Source organism: Oryctolagus cuniculus, chromosome 7 (genome assembly GCF_964237555.1).
Source record: "Oryctolagus cuniculus chromosome 7, mOryCun1.1, whole genome shotgun sequence".
Lineage (NCBI taxonomy): Eukaryota > Metazoa > Chordata > Mammalia > Lagomorpha > Leporidae > Oryctolagus > Oryctolagus cuniculus.
This window is the reverse complement of record NC_091438.1, coordinates 150,865,091-150,884,789: the sequence shown is the minus strand read 5'-3', so window position 1 is coordinate 150,884,789 and position 19,699 is coordinate 150,865,091. Positions and strand designations below refer to the sequence as shown.

General features: G+C 56.4%; 1 protein-coding gene across 7 annotated transcripts in view; it reads right to left on the bottom strand.

Moving 5' to 3' along the window:
* Positions 1–19,393, bottom strand: part of TMCO4 (transmembrane and coiled-coil domains 4) — a 108,027-nt gene extending 88,634 nt beyond the window's left edge. For 5 of the 7 annotated variants that reach the window (XR_011390867.1, XR_011390868.1, XM_002716055.5 and 2 more), the window contains exons 1-3: positions 19,321–19,393; positions 10,672–10,819; positions 3,607–3,784 (exon numbers count right to left, since the gene is read on the bottom strand). Coding sequence is in view for 5 of the 7 variants with exons in the window: in XM_002716055.5 (XP_002716101.2) it covers positions 3,607–3,776 (170 nt within the window). In the remaining 2 variants the exon portion in view is untranslated. Of the gene's footprint in view, positions 1–3,606; positions 3,785–10,671; positions 10,820–11,103; positions 11,240–13,446; positions 13,952–19,320 lie in introns of those variants that run through there. The other 2 variants (XM_017346510.3, XM_017346512.3) reach the window with 2 other exon arrangements.
* Between the last annotated feature and the right edge of the window lie 306 nt (positions 19,394–19,699).

Here is a 19,699-nt window from a genome sequence, read left to right as displayed (position 1 = left end):
CCAGAAACATCAAGCTTGCAACTGACAGTCAACCAGAACCAGCTGAACAAGACTGAGAGTCTGCCTTGTTAGCAGACGCACCTGCCCTATCATCCTACCCTGAGGAACTGCCCATAGCCACATCCATTACTGTTTTATACCCCACTAGCTCTGGTCAGCCACTCGAATGGCCCACAGTCTGTGTGTGGTCATGCCATTCCTGATTACCACTGTTCCTCATTCCTACCCCATCTGAGCAAGCAATCCCGTGGTCTCCCATTTTGAGTGCTGGTTAGTCAACAACGGGTAAGATCCCCTGGGGGACAACCTAAGACAGGCACAGCTGCATACAGAGACCACATGGAAACGGGGTCAACAATGGTATGGCCAAGAATCATGCCTCCCGTTGCTCAAAAATAAACAAAAAGGGGGAAATGTGGTGGAATGAGAAGGCCATGCCAAGATGGCCACTGGCAACAGAAACTGCCTGGCAACAGGCTGTGATTGGATGGTTTCAGAAAGCACATGACAACAGAGCCTGACTGATAACAGGCTATGATTGGATGGCTTTGGAAACTGCCTGGCAACAGGGTGTGATTGGTTAGGGCATAGACCATCCCTTGGCTGGATTGGCTGCCTTGGCTATATAAGCTGCTGCACCAACTGAAATAAACGAGTCTGCAGCCTGCTCGCCTCAGGCCTGCTTTCACCCGACTCCCGGTGTCTGTGGTGACTCTGCGTCTCTTGCCCCCACCATGCTTCCCCTCCCAAAACGAATCCACAGCAACAGGAGAGGGAGAGAGAGGGAGAGGGAGAGGGGAAGAGAGGGAAAGGGGGAGAGGGAGAGGAAGGGGGGGAGAGGGATGGGGGAGAGAGCAAGAGAGGGAGAGAGCGAGAGAGGGAGAGAGGGAGAGGGGGAGGGGGAGAGGGGGAAGGGGGAGAGGAGGAAAGAGGGAGAGAGAGAGAGGGAGGGGGAGAGGGAGGGGGGAGAGGGAGAGGGATGGGGGAAAGAGGGAGAGGGAGATGGGGAGGGAGAGAGAGGGAGAAAGGGAGAGGGGAGAGGAGGAAAGAGGGAGATGGGGAGAGAGAGAGAGGGAGAAAGGGAGAGGGGGAGAGGGGGAGAGAGATAGATCTCTCATCCTCTGATTCCCTCTCTAAATGCCGGAACTTGAACTGGGTCTCCCACATGGGTGGCAGGATCCACCCATGTGCCTCCAGGGGTGCACATGAGCAGGAAGCTGGATCAGAAGCAGAGGAGCCAAGACTAAAACCAGGCCCTCTGGTAAGGGATGCGGGCGTCCCAAGCGAGTGGCATCTTAACCAATACAAATGCCTGCCCCAACTCATCCCTTCTTCTCTCCAACCTTTACGGAGCGCCCTTGCTACATGGGGCCGTGTGTCAGGCACAGGGGACTCAGACATCAACAAGGCAGCTCCCGTCCTCTTGCTACAGGCAGTGGGAGTGGGATGAATCCCAGCGCAGTGGGGCGACCGCAGAGAGCGGCAGACTGGGAGGCAGCTGGAGAAACCCCCTGGCCTGGGGTGCAGGTTGCCCCAAGGAGATGAGTAGGTTCCTGCGTGCAGTCCAGCAGGAGAGACAAAGATAAAAAGCCAAAGCAAAGGCCTGTCATTGTGAAGGCCATGACGGTTAAGTCACTGCCTGAGACACTGGCATCCCACATGAGTGCTGCTTTAAGTCCCTGCTGCTCCACTTCTGATCCAGCCCCCTGCTGATGGCCTGGGAAGCAGTGGAGGATGGCCCAAGTGCCTGGACCCCTGCACCCATGTGGGAGACCCGGATGGAGTCCAGGCTCCTGGTTTCAGTCTGGGTCAGCCCTGGTCATTGCAGCCATTTGGGGAGTGAATCAGCAGATGAGGATCTCTCTCACTCTCTTTCTCTCTCTCTCTGTAACTCTGCCTTTCATATAAATCTTTTTTAAAAGATTTATTTATTTATTTGAGAGGCAGAGTTACTGACAGACAGAGAGAGAGGAAGAGGGGAAGGTTTCCATCCACTGGTTCACTCCCCAAATATCTGCAATGGCCAGAGCTGGGCCAATCTGAAGGCAGCCAGGAGTTTCTTCCGGGTCTCCCATGTGGGTGCAGGGGCCCAAACACTTGGGCCATCCTCCACTGCTTACCCAGGCCATCAGCAGGGGGCTGGATCGGAAGTGAAGAAGTCAGGAGTAGAACCAGCGCCCATATGGGATGCCAGCAACACAGGCAGAGGCTTAACCTACTACGTCACAGCACTGGCCCCCATATTAATAAATCTTTAAAAAAAAAAATCAGAAGCAAAATCCCCAGTTAGGACCCAAGGCATGAGGGGGCCACTGAGCATTCATGTGGGGGGTAGGGTAAGGGTCTTGGAAGCGCTGCAGGTACAAGAACTTCTCTTCATTTCCTGCCCCCAACCTGCTGCCCCCCCACCCCGCCTTAGCAATGACACCTCTGTCCTGTGTGCACCACCACCCAAGCCACTGGGGCCACACCTAGGTCCTGCTTTTGCCTACCCAACATTTGACCTGCTCCCAAGTCAACTCCAATTTACCTCCCTCAATTTAAAAAAAAATTTTTTATTTATCTATTTGAAAAGCAGAGTAACAGAGAAAAGGACACATGCGCACACACAGAGCTATCTTCCATTCACTGGTTCACTCCCCACATGGCCACAATGCACAGGGCCGGGCCAGGCTGAAGCCAGGACCCTGGAATCCCATCTGGGTCTCCCACGTGGATGGCAGGGACCCAAACACTCGGGCCATCTGCTGCTGCTTTTCCCGGGGCATTAACAGGGAGCTGGATGGGAAGTGGAGCAGGCAGGACTCAAACTGGCACCCACGTGGCATGCCAGTGCCACAGGCAGAGACTACCCGATACGCCATGATGCTGCCTACCCGACGTGGGTGTCTTAATTGGCATCGTAACCAACAGGTCAAATACCTCCCGTATCCATGAAATTTTGGAGGCCTCTGATGCCCGTGGATTTCCATTTTTTCTGCACTAAAATAGACACCTTCAGTTCCGTTTTCCATGAACCTTCTGAAGTACCCTTGTATGATTTAAACACATCTACCATGGATACTGCCAACAACAGACATGACATATGACACAGAGATTAACCCTGTCATTCATCTGCTCCCACGGCACACCTGTGCAGGTGTCCAGTGACCCGCGTGAGTACAGCTGCCCCTGTCTGCCACTACGATGAGCCAGGGGGACCCCGCAGGGCGCGCGCACTTTGAGGGCAGAAGCCAAGTCCTGCTGTCCGCTGTCTCCTCCACAGGGCTGTGCACGACACCAGCACATAGTAGGTGCTCAACAAGGGCATGTTTCACGCGTTCACCCATCTCTTACCCCCTACCGGACTGTGTCCTGTCTGAGAAGGGAAGGCGCCTGTCTCACTCGTCTTATTCGCAGACGCCCTCCAAGCACCACAAAGCAGGCCTGCACACAGTAGGTGCTCAAAAAATGCTGACTAACTGGGTGGCGGGCTGTCTTTTCCCCTTCCCAGCTTGCGAGCTGCTTCAGCCAAGGACACTGGCTTGCTCCTCTGTGCCTCCCGCGGTCCCTGGCTTGGCTCCCCCAAGGAGCATGACCTTCTCTCCGGGAGACCCACGAACTCACCTTTGCTCGGGTTCTGGAAAGAGCTGAGACAGGGAGATGCCACAGAGCGCGGCATAGGCGAAGCGGTTGGCCTCGGTCAGCTCCCGGCCCGTGGGCACGTGGGGCTCCCCCTGTGCGGCTGGCTCGGTGACCTGGGGCAGCCTCGGGCTTCGCCTGTCCCCTGTGGCCATCCCCAGCCCTGCAGGAAAAAAACCCAGTGAGAGATGCGTCCAGGGGAGGGCGCATGCTACTTACATGAGACATAAAAATCAGAAACCAGAAAAGATTGAAAATTAGGCTTCATTAAGACAAAAGAACTTCTCACCACCACCTTTAGGAAAGTGAAAACACACCTCAGACACCGGGGTGGGGAGAGATGTTTTCAATGCGTTTACCCACAAAGGGTTTGTGTTTGGTACCGTTCACAGCCCCCCCGAGCCCCGAGTCTGTGATGCTCACAGCGCTGCCAATCACACACATCAGCCCTGTGTCCGTGGATTCCACATCCACAGGTTCTCCCAACCGCTGATCCAACACCTTGGAACAAACGCCGCATCTGTGCTGAACACGTGCTGCCTTTCTTCTTGTCATTATTCCCTAAGCAACACAGTGGAGTGACTGTCAAGGCATTCACATTGTATTGGGCTTTGTAAGTAATGTAGAGATGATACATAGTATCCAGGAAAGGGGCTGGCGCTGTGGCGCAGCCGGTTAAGTCCCTGCCTGCAACAGTGCATCCCTATCCTATATCAGAGCACTGGTTCAAGTCCTGGGTGTTGAGTTTCCCTTCCGGCTCCCTGCTAATGCACCTGGGAAAGCAGCGGAAGATGGCTCAAGTCCCTGGACTCCTGCCATCCATGTGGGAGACCCAAATGGAGTTCCTGGCTCCTGGCTTTGGCTGGCGCAGTCCTCACTGTTGCAGCTACTTGGAGAGTTATCCAGCAGATGGAGAGAGAGAGAGAGAGAGAGAGAGAGAGAGGGAGAGACTTCCATCCGATGGTTCACTCCCCAGATGGCTGCAACGGCCGGAGCTGCACTGATCAGGAGCCAGGAGCTTCTTCCAGGTCTCCCACATGGGTGCAGGGGCTCAAGGACTTGGGCCATCTTCTACTGCTTTCCCAGGTCGTAGCAGATAGCTGGACAGGAAGCAGAGCAGCCAGGTCTTGAACCAGTGCCCATATGGGATGCTGGTGCTTCAGGCCAGGGCGTTAACCCACTGCGCTACAGTGCTGGCCCCAAAATCTTTAAGAAAAGTACACAGGAGTGTGCGCATATATTATATGCAAATACTATACCATTTTAGTTAAGGGACTTGAGCACCTACAGATTTCCATATCCATTGGGGGTGGCATCCTGAGACCAAGCCCCTGAGGATACCGATGGATGACCACAGTCCCAAAGGGGACACAATCCACACGTGCACCCACCACAGCGTGCAAAGCTGCGTCACAGTCACACCATGGACTATCACACAGCAGAGAAAGAGAATGACCTTGGCTAATCGCCACCACACGCATGCGTCTCAGACAACAGGAAACACAGAAAGGGTGCCTCCTGCACTACCCTGCTTGAGTGGAGTTGAAGCGGTGATGGAAGGCAGGAGAGAGGTCACCTGTGGGAGTGAGGACCGACTCAGGAGGGACAGGGCAGGCTGGGCATGGGGCTGTCTCATCTTCACCCGGGCTGTGGCTACACAGGTGCACGGCACAGCTCTCAGAGCCGTCTGCTGGAGATGCGTGCGCTCTGTGACTGCTGCACCCCCAGCACGGAAGGAAGGAAGGGAGGAGGAAGGGAGGGAGGCAGGGGAGAGAAGTGGGGGGAGGGGTGGAGGGGAGGGGAGGGGAGGTGTAGGGAGGGGTACCAGCCTTGACTGCAGAGCAGTGCGGCTAGGAACACAGGCTCAGCACCAGGTGGTCCTGGGAGGGAGTCTGGGCACCTCCACTTAACAGATGGGGGACCCTGGGCAACTCAAGCTCTGTTCACTGAGCTTTCTCCCTGACCACCCCCCCCCCCCCCAGGAAGTGTGGTGTCAGCCAGCGGGCCATGAGCATCAGCATTTGTGAAGCGCTGGGACACAGCTGTGTAAATGCTTGTGAAAGAAATCAACGTATAAAAGCATCAACCAGCGCTTAGCAGGAGCCGCCTCTCACACAGGTGCAATAAACAAGAACGAGAGCCAACAAGCCTCTTGGGGCGGGTCAGCCCTTCACGTCCAGAGTCCAGCGTGTGAGGGAGGAGATGGGCTCAGTGGAGGATGTGGGCCCAGGTCCCACAGCCGGCAACCACAGGACTGAGACAGCCGGGGCCAGAGTGCCGGGCCACCACCTCTGTTCTACTTCTCCTCAGGTGGCCAGAGCTTTCTAGTCTAATAACCACGCGGCATGCTGTTCTGGGTCCACAGTTGGTGCCCATCCAGCTAAGGAATACACATTTTTGCCCTGGGGGTTAAGCCATTGCAGTGCAGTGGGTTAAGCCGCTGCCTGCAATGCCAGCTGCTCCACTTCTGATCCTGCTCTCTGCTAATGGCCTGGGAAAGTGGCAGAAGATGGCCCGGTGCTTGGGCCCCTGCACCCACATGGCCTGGCTCCAGCCATTGTGGCCATTTGAGGAGTGAGCCAGTTCATGCATGATCTCTCTCTCTCTCTCGATCATTCTGCCTTTCAAAGAAATAAAATAAATTAAAAAAAAAAATAAGTCTTTTGGGGCTGGCACTGTGGTGTAGCAGGTTAAGCCACTGCCTGCAGTGCCGGCATCCCATATGGGCGCCGGTTTGAAACCCAGCTGCTCCACTTCCAATCCAGCTCTCTGCTATGGCCTGGGAAAGCAGCAGAAGATGACCCAAGTCCTTGGGCCCCTGCACCCGCATGGGAGACCCAGAAAGAGCTCCTGGCTTTGGATCGGTGAAGCTCCAGCCATTGCGGCCAATTGGGGAGTGAACCAGCGGATGGAAGACCTCTCTCTCTCTCTCTCTCTCTCTCTGCCTCTCCTTCTATCTCTGTGTATCTCTGACTTTCAAATATATAAATAAATCTTTAAAAAAATGTGTCTTTTGTTCTGAAAATGTTTCTTCTTTAGAGAGGGTATTTGAAAGCCTGCCTACAACCAATAAGAGGGTGCTAAAAAAACAAAAACAAAGCAAAAACAAAAAACTTGTGGGAAACGGAATGAAAAGATAAGCTTATTTTGGCAAAAACAATTGAAATTCATGTATAGTTTTTATATAATACACATTTTCATGAAGATACTTCTCAGGCATGGATTTCAAAACAACTTCATTTTTGCCCCCAAATCAACTCATCTTTAGTTTCCCTGAACCTTCTAAAATCCCCCTGTAACTCATTAACCTTGCAAACAACCCCGAGTTAGTTAAAAGCCACAGAGCAACGATTTCACAGCGCGTGACAGTTGGCAAAACTCTTTCTAGTCCATTCCCTTCTGCTAAGTCCCAGGTGAGGGTGAGCGGCTGAGGACAGCTCGGCCAGGCCAGCGGTCTCCAGAGACGCAGTACGGGATGAGACCCAAGGTAGCCCCGGACGCTCGCGCCCGTGCTGTCCCCTCGTGCCCGTGCTGTCCCCTGGCTATGCCATCGTGGGCGTCCTCCTCCCCTCGCCTCCCGTGCAGAAACACAGGGCCCAAAGTCACCCCGCAAGAACGGCTGCTCCAGGAACCCAAGGCTGTGGTTTGCAGTGGGTTTCCCCGCTCAGAGGCTCTGCCCGGACTCTGGTGGTGGAAAAGGGGAGAACTGAGAGCAGGCCGGGTGGCACCTGCTGTGACTTCCCCCTACACTGCATCCACTCCACGCACCGTGCGTGGGAGCCCCACGTCAGCTCTTAGCTCAAGAAAAAGTAGGCTTCTCCGATCTGTTTCTAGCCCCCAGGGGGGTGGGGGTGGGATGTGCACTTGGCTCCCAGAAAGCTCAGCTCAGGCCATGGTCACTCTCTCATTCCACACAACTCACTCTTGGGGGCCTGTCCCGCACCTGCTACACCGCAGCCCGAGGGGCCTCTCGGTCACATACCCCCAGCATGTCACTTGCCCGTGTAACAGACCCCAACCCCCGGATGACGGCCCACACTGTCCAGCCCATGTCTGCCTCTGCCCTGTCTCCTGCGTGCATGCACACTGCCACACTGCCTGTCTTTCTGCTCTTAAATACACACCTGGTCTCCCCCCGCCCCCACCAGCTTTGGCACCTGCCATTCCCCCTGCCTGGAACATCCTTCCCCTAACCTTCCCCGAGGGTCACCTCCTCCAAGAGGACCTCCCTGACCACCCAGGCTGGAGTAACTCTGCCCACTATCTCAGCCCCCTGTTCTATTTTGAGAATACTTGTTAGCTTGCCTGAGTATTCAGATACAACAATAGGTATCTTGAGGCACCCTCATGTTGTTTCTTTCTTTTAAACAAACTTAAAAAAATTTAAGGTTTATTTTATTTATTTAAAAAGCAGAGTTAGAGAGAGAGAGAGAGAGAGAGAGAGAGAGAGGTCTTCCATCCACTGGTTCACTACCCAAATGGCTGCATGGGCTGGGCCATGATGAAGCCAGGAGCCAGGCACTGCTTCCGGGTCTCCCATGCAGGTGCAGGGGCCCAGGTACTTGGCCATTTTCCACTGCTTTCTCAGGCATATTAGCAGGGAGCTGGACCAGAAGTGGAGTAGCCAGGACTCCAAAAGGCGCCCATATGGGACGCTGGCACTGCAGGAGGCAGCTTTACCCACAGCGCTGCAGCGCCGCCCCCCAGGCAGCTTCATCACTGCTGTCTCCCTAGCTTGCTGTGCAGGCCCTGGACTACCGCAGGCATGAACAGACGTTTGCTGGTTGGATGGAGAAGAGCACAAGCCATGGGATGCCCTTAAATCAGCTCAGGCCTTAAATCAGCTGATGTTCTGGGCCTTGGGGCTGATCAGGGGACCCAACTGACCATTCCTGCTCTGAAGGGGGATGGCAAGGCTGGTGCTGTGGTGCAGTGGGTTAAGCCACTGCCTGCAACGCCAGCATCTCATAGGGGCGCTGGCTCGAGTCCTGGTTGCGCCACTTCCAATCCAGTTCCCTGCTAACATGCCTGAGAAAGCAGCGGAAGATGGCCCCTGCTCCATGTGAGAGACCCGGATGAAGCTCCTGGCTCCTGGCTTCAGCCTGGCCCAGCTCCAGCCATTGCGGCCATTTTGGGGAGTGAACCAGCGGATGGAAGATCAGTCTCTGTACCTCCGCCTTTCAAACAAATAAATAAAACTTAAAAAAAAGAAAAGTGTGTGTTGGGGGGGGGATTAGCAATCCTACACCAGCACAGACCTTGTTGGGGGAAGGAGGTGCCTACTGTGTATGCCAATGAAAGGTGGCCCTGGCAGAGGCTGAGGGAAGCCAGGGGACGGTCCTGTGGGTGGACAGGACAGGGCTGTCCAGCAGAGGAAACCCTGGCCCAGGGGCAGATGCTGGCAAGCAGACAGATGACGACAAGCCCGGGAATGAGCACTGTGATGGGGACACCAGAGGTGGAGGGAGACTGAGGCCCCGGCACTGGCACTGGCTCCCTGGAAGTGACAGTGACGCTCAGGCCTGGATGCTATGTGGGAGTGGCTCAGGCAGGGGTGTGGTGGGGTGGGAGGGGCACGTCCCTGGCACAGGGGACAGCATGTGTCAAGTCCCAGAGGCAGAAGAGGGGGGCTGCTTCTGAAACCCAGAGGGTGTTCAGTGCAGCCAGGCTTGGGGCAGTGGGCAGGCGTGGAGGGTGCACGCAGAGGAAGTTGCCCAGGGTTGTAGCACCAAGGGCCAGGTTGACCTGAGAAGGAGTAAAGACTTAGTTTTTAAATTTATTTTCGTTTTATTTGAAAGGCATAACATGTACACACACACACACACACACATACAGACCTTCCATCCACTGGTTCACTCCCCAGATGCCTGTAACAGCCAGGGCTAGGCAAGGCTGAAGGCAAGAGGCAGAGACCCAGGTACCTGAGCCATTACCCCTTGTCTCCCAGCGTGTGCATCAGCAGGAAGCTGGACTCAGAAGCAGAGTTGGGACTTGAACTCAGGCACTCTGATGGGGGATGTGGGCATCTTCACTGGTGTCTTAATTGCTAAGCCAACGTCCAGCTCTACATTGATTTGTAAGATTTCATTTATAGGGGCTGGTGCTGTGGTGTAGCAGGTGAAGCCATCGCCTGCAGTGCTGGCATCCCATATGGGCGCCGGTTCGAGTCCTGGCTGCTCCTTTTCTAATCCAGCTCTCTGCTATGGCCTGGGAAAGCAATAGAAAATGGCCCAAGTCCTTGGGCCCCTGCACCCACGTGGGAGACCTGGAGGAAGCTTCTGGCTCCTGGCTTCAGATCGGCACAGCTCCAGCCATTGCGGCCAGTTGGGGAGTGAACCAGTGGATGGAAGACCTCTCTCTCTCTCTCTCTCTCTCTGCCTCTTCTCTATCTGTGTAACTCTTTCAAATAAATAAAATTTTTAAAAAGAGATTTCATTTATTTATTTACTTATTTATTTGAAAGGCAGAGACAGAGAGAGAGAAATCTTACATACACTGGCTTACTCCCCAAATGAGTGCAACAGCCCAGGGTGAGTTAGGTGGAAGCCATGAGCCCAGAACTCCATCTGGACCTCCCACGTGGTGGCAGGGACCAAAGTACTCAGGCCCTCACGTGCTGCAGGCACAGTAGCAGGAAGCTGATCACCAGGGTGCTAGAATTTGAACTGGAACTTCAATACGGGTGACACCTGCCAGCTGCCCCACCCCCTTCCCCCAGATTTCTGGGGAGCTGAGTGAAGGCTCATGGGACCTTTCAGTACTAGTTCTGCAACTTCCTGGGTATCTCTAATCATTTTAAAACAACAGTTGAAAAAAACACCACCACAACAGGGTGTATCTAGAATGTTAAAGATTTTTTTAAGGCCTAAGCAAATTATAAATAAATATTCACCTCCACTACCAATTCACCAGTTATTAATCTGACAAAACGCACTGGCACCATGCCACCTGTCGGGGACTCGGCGGGGACGCAGGCTGACAGATGTCAGCCCCCTGCTGAGAGAGAGGCAGTAAAAGAGGAAGTCCAGTGAGAACTTAAATAACACTTACCCGAGTTTTGAGACACAGCCGTGGGCCTCTCCTGCGTCTATGTCCAAAGACGGTGTGTTTAGCTTCTGGATGGTTCTTCAGAGAAATATGTAAATTGTGCTTAGGGAGCAAACTGGAAAAACCAGCCATGGGTCCACAGGGGTGGGACCTGGAGGAGAAAGAGGGAGCAGTTAGCCTGGGGCTCTGGGACGCCTGGCTCTGGGCTGCCCCTCTCTGCCGCCTGGCCCTGACTGTGCCAGCTCCCCTGCCGGGGATGCCTGTCTCAGCAGGGCCAAGGGCACTCACCACTGGCAGGCACAGCCGCGGCACCTCACCCCCCTGGTCTCTCTCTTTGTTCCCTGAGCTGTGGTGCAGGCAGCTCCTGGGTTTGCCTGGGCAGAGAGCAGCCACCGCATCTCTCCCACTTCTGTATCCTGGTGCCCAGGCGGGCACCTGCCACGAGGTGGTGGGTGCTCAGAGAATGCTGGCTGTTCGCACAAAGCAATGAACTGGTTTCCAGGCTTAAGCTCAAGCTCAGTGTCTCTCCCTGCTCATTTTCCAGTGCAGACCTGGAGGGGAAAGCAGGTGGAAAAGAGACCCACAGATATCCCAGGGCCCCAGACCAGGGTCAACCGAGACTTCAGACCACCTGAGCTTCATCTAGGCCAGGCCTGCGCTGCCAGGGAGCAGGACTCCTATGCTGCACCTGTTGATGCCCCGGCAGCGTAGTTGGTAAGTTACCAGTGGTAATGTTCTCCCCGGGGTTGTCACCTTCTCCAGAGCATGGAATATGCTTGTGCTATGACTGAAAATCAGAAATATTCGAACCACAGGCCCAATCGTGTCAGAAAGACACACGCAGGAAAATGGAGCGTGCTCCGACGTTATCTGGGAATGATGAGGCGCCTGAGACTTCTCTGTGGCTTCCAAATTCTCGGCCGTCAATGCGCACGGCTCTGGAACTCTGCAGAGAGCTATCTGTGTACTTCTGTCCCCAGACAGAGGACTGTTAGGTTGTGCAGTAGGATCCGGCTAGGCAGAGGGGAGGGTGGTGATTTAAATTTTTCCCTTTGTGTTATGGGAATTCTCAACATTTTAACATCAAGATCAGGAAAAAAGACATCATTAAAAAGACAGCAGGGTTTGCTAGGACTGGCGCACACGAGCTGGTGAGAAACATTTCTGTGTTTCTCTGCCCAGCTCTGCGTCAGTGCTGTGAATTCCTGAAATTAGCACAGTGGGGATACTTAGGCTGCAGGAATTGACAAATGCTACGAATCAGGGATTTTTATGTTTTCTTTCCTTAGGGAGGTGGTGGGCTGGCATCCCACTGCAACTACAACGTAATTCCAGTTTTGCCTTTAAACAATGGTTCTCAGATGGGGCCTGCGGTGTGGCATCACAGGTAAAGTCCCCGCCTGGGACACTGCATTCCACAGGGGTGTTGGCTTGTGTCCCGGCTGCTCCACTCCCATCCAGCTCCCTACAGATGCACTGGGAAGGAGCGGAAGAGGGCCCAAGGGCATGGGCCCTGCCACCCATGTGGGAGACCCAGACAAACTTCTTGGCTTAGGCCTGGCCCAGCTCTGGCCACTGTGGTCCTCTGGGGAGTGAACCAGCGGATGGAAGATCTTTCTCTGTCTCTTCCTCTCTATATATAATTCTGACTGTCAAATAAACAAGTAAAGCTTTATAGAGCTCCCACCTCCCGTTTCCCCTCCCCCGCTTCCTTTTGGGAAAGAAGCAAACAAAGGCTCCGGAGCACAGGGAAGGCACCAGGACAGCAACAATCGCTGACGCTGGGTGCTGGCGCTGGGGGCTGCAGGTGACTGGGCTTGGCTTTTTCTGTTGTTGGCACTTCCATCATGAGCTTACTGAACCTTTATCATTAGAAAATCTTGAATTAAGACCAATTCTGTCTGTTGATCTTGTGGGAAATAAGCTCACCTGAGACCACTTGCCCACTAAAGTCTGGACTCAAACATGCAGGAAGCAGAAAGCGAGGTCTTAGCGAGGTGACCAGCAGGTGGAAGCAGGCCCACCCTCAGATACTCAACTCCTTTTATTCCTAAGACACAGGATCCCTTCCTGCAGTTCCTCACTAGTTGTGCAAGATTAAATGCCTAGAGCAAGGGGAGGGGGAGGCCGTGGGGCTGGGTGGGGCTGGGTGGGGCTGGGCACGTAGGATGGGGGAGGGGGAGGTTACACATGGGGCCCCAGGCAAACTACAGCTTCTTCAAAAAGGACTCTAACAGCCTTGGAAGCAACCCAGCGTTTCTCATAAAGTGTTGCCCATACCCAACAGCCCTGCAGAGAGAAGGGGGGAGGGGGGGAGGGGGAGGAGGAGGGGAGGAGGAGGGGAGGAGGAGGATGGGAGGGAGAGGGGCAGGAGGGGAGGGGGAGGAGGAGGGAATGGAGAGGGAGGGGGAGGAGGGGAGGGAGCGGGAACGGAATGGAGGGGAAAGAGGGAGAGGAGGAGGAGGGAGGAGAGGGGGAGGGGAGGAGGGGAGAGAGAGAGAGGGAGGAAGAATGAGAATCTCTCTTATTCTGGTTTACTCCCCAAGTGCCTGCAACAGTTGGGGTTGGGCCCACTGAAGCCAGGAGCTGGGAATTTAATCCAGGTCTCCCACGTGCGTGGCAAGGATCCAAATACTTGAGCCACCTGCGACCTCCTAGTGCACACGTTAGCAAGAAGCTAGAATCAGAATAAGGCCAGAGCCGGGACTTGACTCGGGCATCCTGCTCCCACGTAGGCTGTGGGAGTCCCAAGGGGCACCCTAACCCCGTGCCACACACCTGGCCCTGGCAGCTGAGCTTCAAGTGGCTCTGCAGTGCAATGAAATCACCATGAACAGGAAGACGGCGGCAGTGTCGGGGAGGTGAAGCCTAATCGCCTTGGAGCTAAGCAGAGAGAAGCGTTTAGCTGAAGAAACCCTTCACACAGTGCCATCCTTGGGCCTGAAACTGAGGGCAGCGGCTGAATGATCTGACACAGACACACAGACACACACACACAGACACACACACACACACACACAGACACACACACACTCCCCTACGTAACACACTCTGGAGAGGCTCCGAGGAGGAAGGATTCTAGGGGGGCTTGGTTCAGCCCCCACCACACACACACACACACACACACACACACACACACAATACTCGAGGAGAGAAGCCTGTTCTATCTGGAGGTCTAATTGGAAGCCAGAGGTTAAGCGAGGCATCTTGGGAGGTCTCCATGGCAACAGTCCCAACACAGAGGAACCCAGAAGGTTTCGGACAATCATGTTACAGGACAGAGAGAGAGAGAGAGAGAGAGAGATGCTGGTGCGGAAGGGTGCTCCCATCCCACCCACTTGAGCAGCCCAGAGGGAGGGCGGGAGGGCGGTGTGACAGTCTGCCACCGGGTGGACACTGGGCTCTGGGACTTTGGGGCCACGTTGGCTGCTGCCCCGTCCTCCACGTGGGTCTCGGCAGGTGTCTCCCCACAGTCTCCTGCCCCTTTCTCCTCACCCTTGGGCACTCACCAGGCAGCACTGTCAGACCAGTCTCTTCCCACCCGCCATCCAGGTCCTGACACGGCGATGGGGCGGCCCCTCCCCCTCCCTCCTTCTGCTCTGCCGCCCCCACGCTGCTCCCTGCCCACTCCAGCATGCTCCCACCACACGGCCTTTGCACCGGCTGTCCCCTCTGCCGGCACACACGGCAAACACCCTCACTCCTCCTCATCCTCGCACAAGCCTCACACCTCGGAGAAACCCCTGCCCTGGGCCTCCCCCAGCCCCTTCTCCCTAGGGCTCTGCTTTGTCCACAGCACCCATCAACGTCTGGCAGGTGAGGTGACTGGCCCGTGATGCTCAGCTCCCTCTGCCCGCAAGTGCACAGAGCAGGCTCCCATAAACATTTGGGAGATAATCAAAAAACACCTGCCTGGGAGAATGAGAAAATAACTCAAGAGGCAAATTGGCCTGGACAGGAAGAAGGGGAGATGGAGAAGTCTATCAGTGCACTTGACCCCAGGTTTTCACACTGCTGGACACAGCTCCAGGCACTGCTCTTACCCTGGTGGGCAAGGGGAGACACAGTGTGAACACACAGTGTGAACACATGGTGTGAACAAACCTAGCACCCTTCCTTCAAATCACAACAGCAAATGATGCAGCAATATCACTTCTGGCTCCAGCCCAGGGGACCGACAGCAGCGTCCGAGACATCTGGACACCCCTGTGCATGGCAGCCCCATTCATACCAGCAGCCCTATTCACGTCCAGCTGCTATCCATGGGTGAATGGATAAACAGGTGTGGCACACGCCCGCGAGGGAACACTATGCAGCCTTGAAAAAGGAATTCTGCTGAGTGCTATAAGGTGAATGAACCCTGAAGACATGGTGGACCAAGGCAGCCACAGAAAGATAAACACAGCATGACCGCAAGAACGTGAGGCGTCCATGGCGGTCAAACCTAGGGAGACAGGAGGCAGGACTATGAGGGACCAAGGCTGGGGGAGCTGTACTTTAATGCGTGTGGAGTTTCAGATCTATGTACTGGAAAATCCTAACACCAATGAACTGCACACTTAAAAATGGGTAAGACAGGGGCCGGCACTGTGGCGCAGTGGTGCAGTGGGTTAAGCCTGAAGCACCAGCAGCCTGTATGGGCGCCGGTTCAAGTCCTGGATGCTCCACTTCTGATCTAGCTTCCTAATATGCCTGGGAAAGCAGAAGATGCCCAAGTGTTTGGGCCTCTGCACCCACGTGGGAGACCTGAATGAAACGCCAGGCTCCTGGCTTTGGCTTGGCCCAGTCCTAGCCATTGAAGTCATTTGGGGAGTGAACCAAAGATTGGAAGAGCTCTCTCTCTCTCTCTCTCTCTCTGCCTCTCCTTTATTTGAAAGCCCTGACTTTCAAATAAATAAATAAACCTTAAAATTTTTTTAAACATCGTTACGATGGCAAAGTCCACGGTATGTGCGTTTTATCACAACATCCAACTTCTAAACATTTAACCTGTCACAGTAATGCCTGGTGAATGTTAGCCATGCATCATCTTGCTTCTTCCCAAAACTCAAGGCAGGTACTGTTGGTTCCATTTTATAGACGGGAACAGAGAGGCCATGGGAAACGAAGATCAAGGTCACCACACTAGGAAAACCCGGGAACCCTGTGCCTGGGTCTCAGCCCGAGGCGGCCACTGTAGCTGTGACGCTGTTTTGCTGCTTTGGTGGAGTTCACACTCCAGAGTGGCCCAAAAGATTTCAGACTGGGTTTGAAGACCACGAGGCCAGTGGGGTTGCTGGTCCCATCTGTTCCCAGGCTCAGGCCCCTCTTCCTAGCCTGCTCCAGGAACCTCTGGGATGGGCCCAGCTGCCTTCCCCATTCCCCTCCCCTCTCCCGTCCTCATTCCACGCTACTCTGTGGGCCTGGGTCCCCATGTCCCAGCGGTGCCCTTTTCCCAAAGCACAGTTTGATACTAGAATCTGCTAGGATTTCCTGGAGGCCTGTCCTCAAATCCCACCTCATGAGGAAGAGCCGGCCACTGCACCCATTTTACACACGAGAAAACTGAGGCTCACAGAAACAGAAGCACACGGCCGGCGCCGCGGCTCACTAGGCTAATCCTCCGCCTAGCGGCGCCGGCACACCGGGTTCTAGTCCCGGTCGGGGCGCCGGATTCTGTCCCGGTTGCCCCTCTTCCAGGCCAGCTCTCTGCTGTGGCCAGGGAGTGCAGTGGAGGATGGCCCAGGTGCTTGGGCCCTGCACCCCATGGGAGACCAGGAAAAGCACCTGGCTCCTGGCTCCTGCCATCGGATCAGCGCGGTACGCCGGCCGCAGCGCGCCGGCCGCGGCGGCCATTGGAGGGTGAACCAACGGCAAAGGAAGACCTTTCTCTCTGTCTCTCTCTCTCACTGTCCACTCTGCCTGTCAAAAAAAATAAAAATTAAAAAAAAAAAAAAAAAAAAAACAAAAAAAAAACAGAAGCACACAGATGACAACTGGCAGGTCCAGGACACACCCCAGGCCTGCATGACCTCACACACCAAGTGCTCTTACTAAGGGGCCTTGGGGTCATGCCTTCCTGCCTCTGTCCAGCTGAAGGGGGGCGTGGCCTCCTCCAGGACGTAACGTCCAGTGTGCTTCTGTGCTGGAGAGAATCAGGAGGGCCCAAGCGACAGCGGGTGAAGCATGGGCGTTCCCCCGTCAGAACACCGGCTGGTCATTCATTCATTCAGGGCTACACCAGCGGGGCCGCCGCTCCCCCGGCTCCCTGCACTGCTGGATTTTGCTGATGGAGCCGCCCTGCCCTGACCATGCACGGCAGGTTTACCGGTCTACGCTCAGTCTCTCATTGGAGGAAGCTCCAGCAGGGCAGAGGCTTTGGTGACGTATTCCCTGACGCGTCCCAGGACAGAGCCTGGCAGAGGAGACGCTCAATTCCTAGAGCTCCATGAATGAATGAATGAACACCCACCTCGGCAACTGGGAAAGGCTCGCGCTCACTCGCTTTAGAGAGAGCAAGGCCCCCATCTGCTCACGGGGGACGCCCTGCAGGCAGATGTCACTGCTGAGCACACTGCCACGGGCCCCGGAAGTCATGGGTGCAGTGCCGGGTACAGGCCAGTGCCGGGTACACACAGACATCGAGCCCAGCGAGTTTAACCCGGGAGATGCATGCCCGGGATTCATGGCATGGCGTATCTGGAATGCAGATCTAGGCTGAGCTAAAAGCTGAAGAATGAGGAGGTGCCTACCTGGGAAAAGAGACAGGGAGGAGGAGGAGCAGTCCAGGAGGGCAGGTGCAAAGGCCCTGGGGGTGGGGGGCTGCCTGGGGCACTGGGGTTCTTCAGAAAGGGTCTGAGCTGGAGGGGAGCACCAGGCACAGACGCAGGGCCTTCCGGGGCACACGGAAGCTCTGCTATTTACCCTCAGAAATGAGAAGCCACAGCAGCGCTTTAGGCAGAGCGTGGTACCCTCAGAGGGCCCAGCACCGGCCGGTTAGGTGGAAAGGGGGCTGCAAGGCCCCTCTCCGGCCCCCTTCTGACGGCTGCAACATCTTCAAGGAAGTGAAGCCGCCCCCTCACCTGCAGCTGCAACTCACAATAGCAGTGTCTACAAAAACACTGGCAGGACGACCACAGTGACAAACCACAAACCACCCGACCGGTTTCTCAGGCCCCATATCTGCAAGCCAAGGTGCTGCTCCACCTTGCAGTCCCGGGGAGGAGGAGGGAGAGCTTTAGCCTCAGAAGAAATCCCCCAGGCAACTAATTAGTCAACTGTGCCCTTCCAGCCACCCCTGGGCTCAGCAGGGCGGGGGGGAGTCCCATAATCCTGTGACAACCTGGGAGAGAGGTATTTTACAAACGAGGCACAGGGGGGTGAGGTAGCTCGCCCAGGGCAGTCAGTGACACAGCTGCAAAGCTGGGACATGAGCCCGCCTCTATGTGACATCGATGAAACGCTGAGTGTGGGATGTGAGCATCCCGCTAGGGGGACCAGGCAGGGGACCCTGGCCTCCGTGCCCGCCTCTTGGTTCTCTCCACTGGGAGCAGTAACAGGTTATCCACAGTCCTACAGCCCCTAAATAAACAGGCACTTGCCTATGACTGATCTGGCAAGGCCCCCCACGGAGGCCCGGCTCTGGGCTGCACCTCACCACCTGCAAAGCATTCTGGGGGTCCCTGTCCTATGACCAACAATCGGAGAGGTGAAGGGACACACTCAAGGTCACACAGCTAGGAAAGGACAGGTCCAGGCTTCCAGCTCTGCTGGCTCCAAGGTTAGATTAGGGCCACCTAAGGACACTCTACCCACCTACCCTGCCCCTCCCCCACCCCACACGATTGGGGGTTGTGGGGGAGCACAGGCCAGCTGAGGCATCCGGATGAGGCCCGAGAGCGCCCACGCTCAGCGGGCCTGGGGACCTTCAGAGTCACCTTGTCACCTGAGACAAACTCCGGGCCTGAACAGGAGCACGTGCATATGTGGTGAACGGATGGGGCCCCCCAAACGGAAAGGGGTGACTGCCCGTTTTCGGCAGCGAAATGACGCTGAGTTAGGGACCGGAGCCGCGCGGTCCTGCTCTGAGTTAGGCAGGAGGGGTGTACCCCGTCCTCCCTCCGGGTCTGACCCGCACGGCTGGGCACGGTCGTGCAGGGCAAGGGCGCTGTGCCCCACACTGGGTCACGCTCCGCAGGCAGCAACCCAGGTTCCCGTGCCCCTTTCCTGCCGGTGCGCTCCTGGGGAGACCACTACGTCTCTCCGAGCCTCAGTTTACCCAGTAGCACAACCCTCCCCGGCTGCAGCCACAGGCAGCAGGACTGGACCGCGCAGGCCGGCTCCTCTCCAGGGAAGGCCGTGTGCAGTGCCTCATGACCCTGCATGACCTTGGCCAAGGCTTCTTCCTCCCCAGTCCGACGCCCTCACTGACCAAGGAGGCGTCCTCTACAGGCTCACGGCCTCAGTTTCCCCGTCGGCCGCCTGCCCGCAGGACCTCTGCGGGCACTTCCGGCTTTGAAATAGAACCCGCCACCCCCGGGGCAGCCCCAAGTCAGGGCAGCTCTGGAGAGCGCGCACCGCTTCCTGGTGGGTCCGCTGCCCATGGGGGCGGGGACGGGCCCGGGGTCCGGCGGCGCGAGGCCACCGCGGCCAGGCAGCTCCCGGCCCCCTTACCTGCAGGCGGCGGCGCACAGGCTGCAGCGCAGGCGGCGCGAGCTCCTCCCGCCCGGCCCGCCCCGGCCCTGCCCGCCCCGCCGCGCCCCGCCCCGCCGCTGCCCTGCCCGCCCCGGCTCAGGCTCCGGCCCGACCCGGCCCGCCGCCTGCGCAGCCCGCCCCGAGCGCGCCGGGTCGCCGCCGGACGGGTGTGCGTGCGTCCGGGGCGCGGAGGCGCGGGGCCTTCCGGGCCTGGCTGCCCCGCGGAGCGTCCGGCTCGGCCCGCCGCCGTCCTCCGCCGTCTGCCACGACAGGGCTGCCGGGGAAGGGAAGGCGTGAAACCTGCATGGGGCCGGGAGCGGCGCCCTTCGGCCCTGGCCTCTGTCTCGGCGGGAGGCGC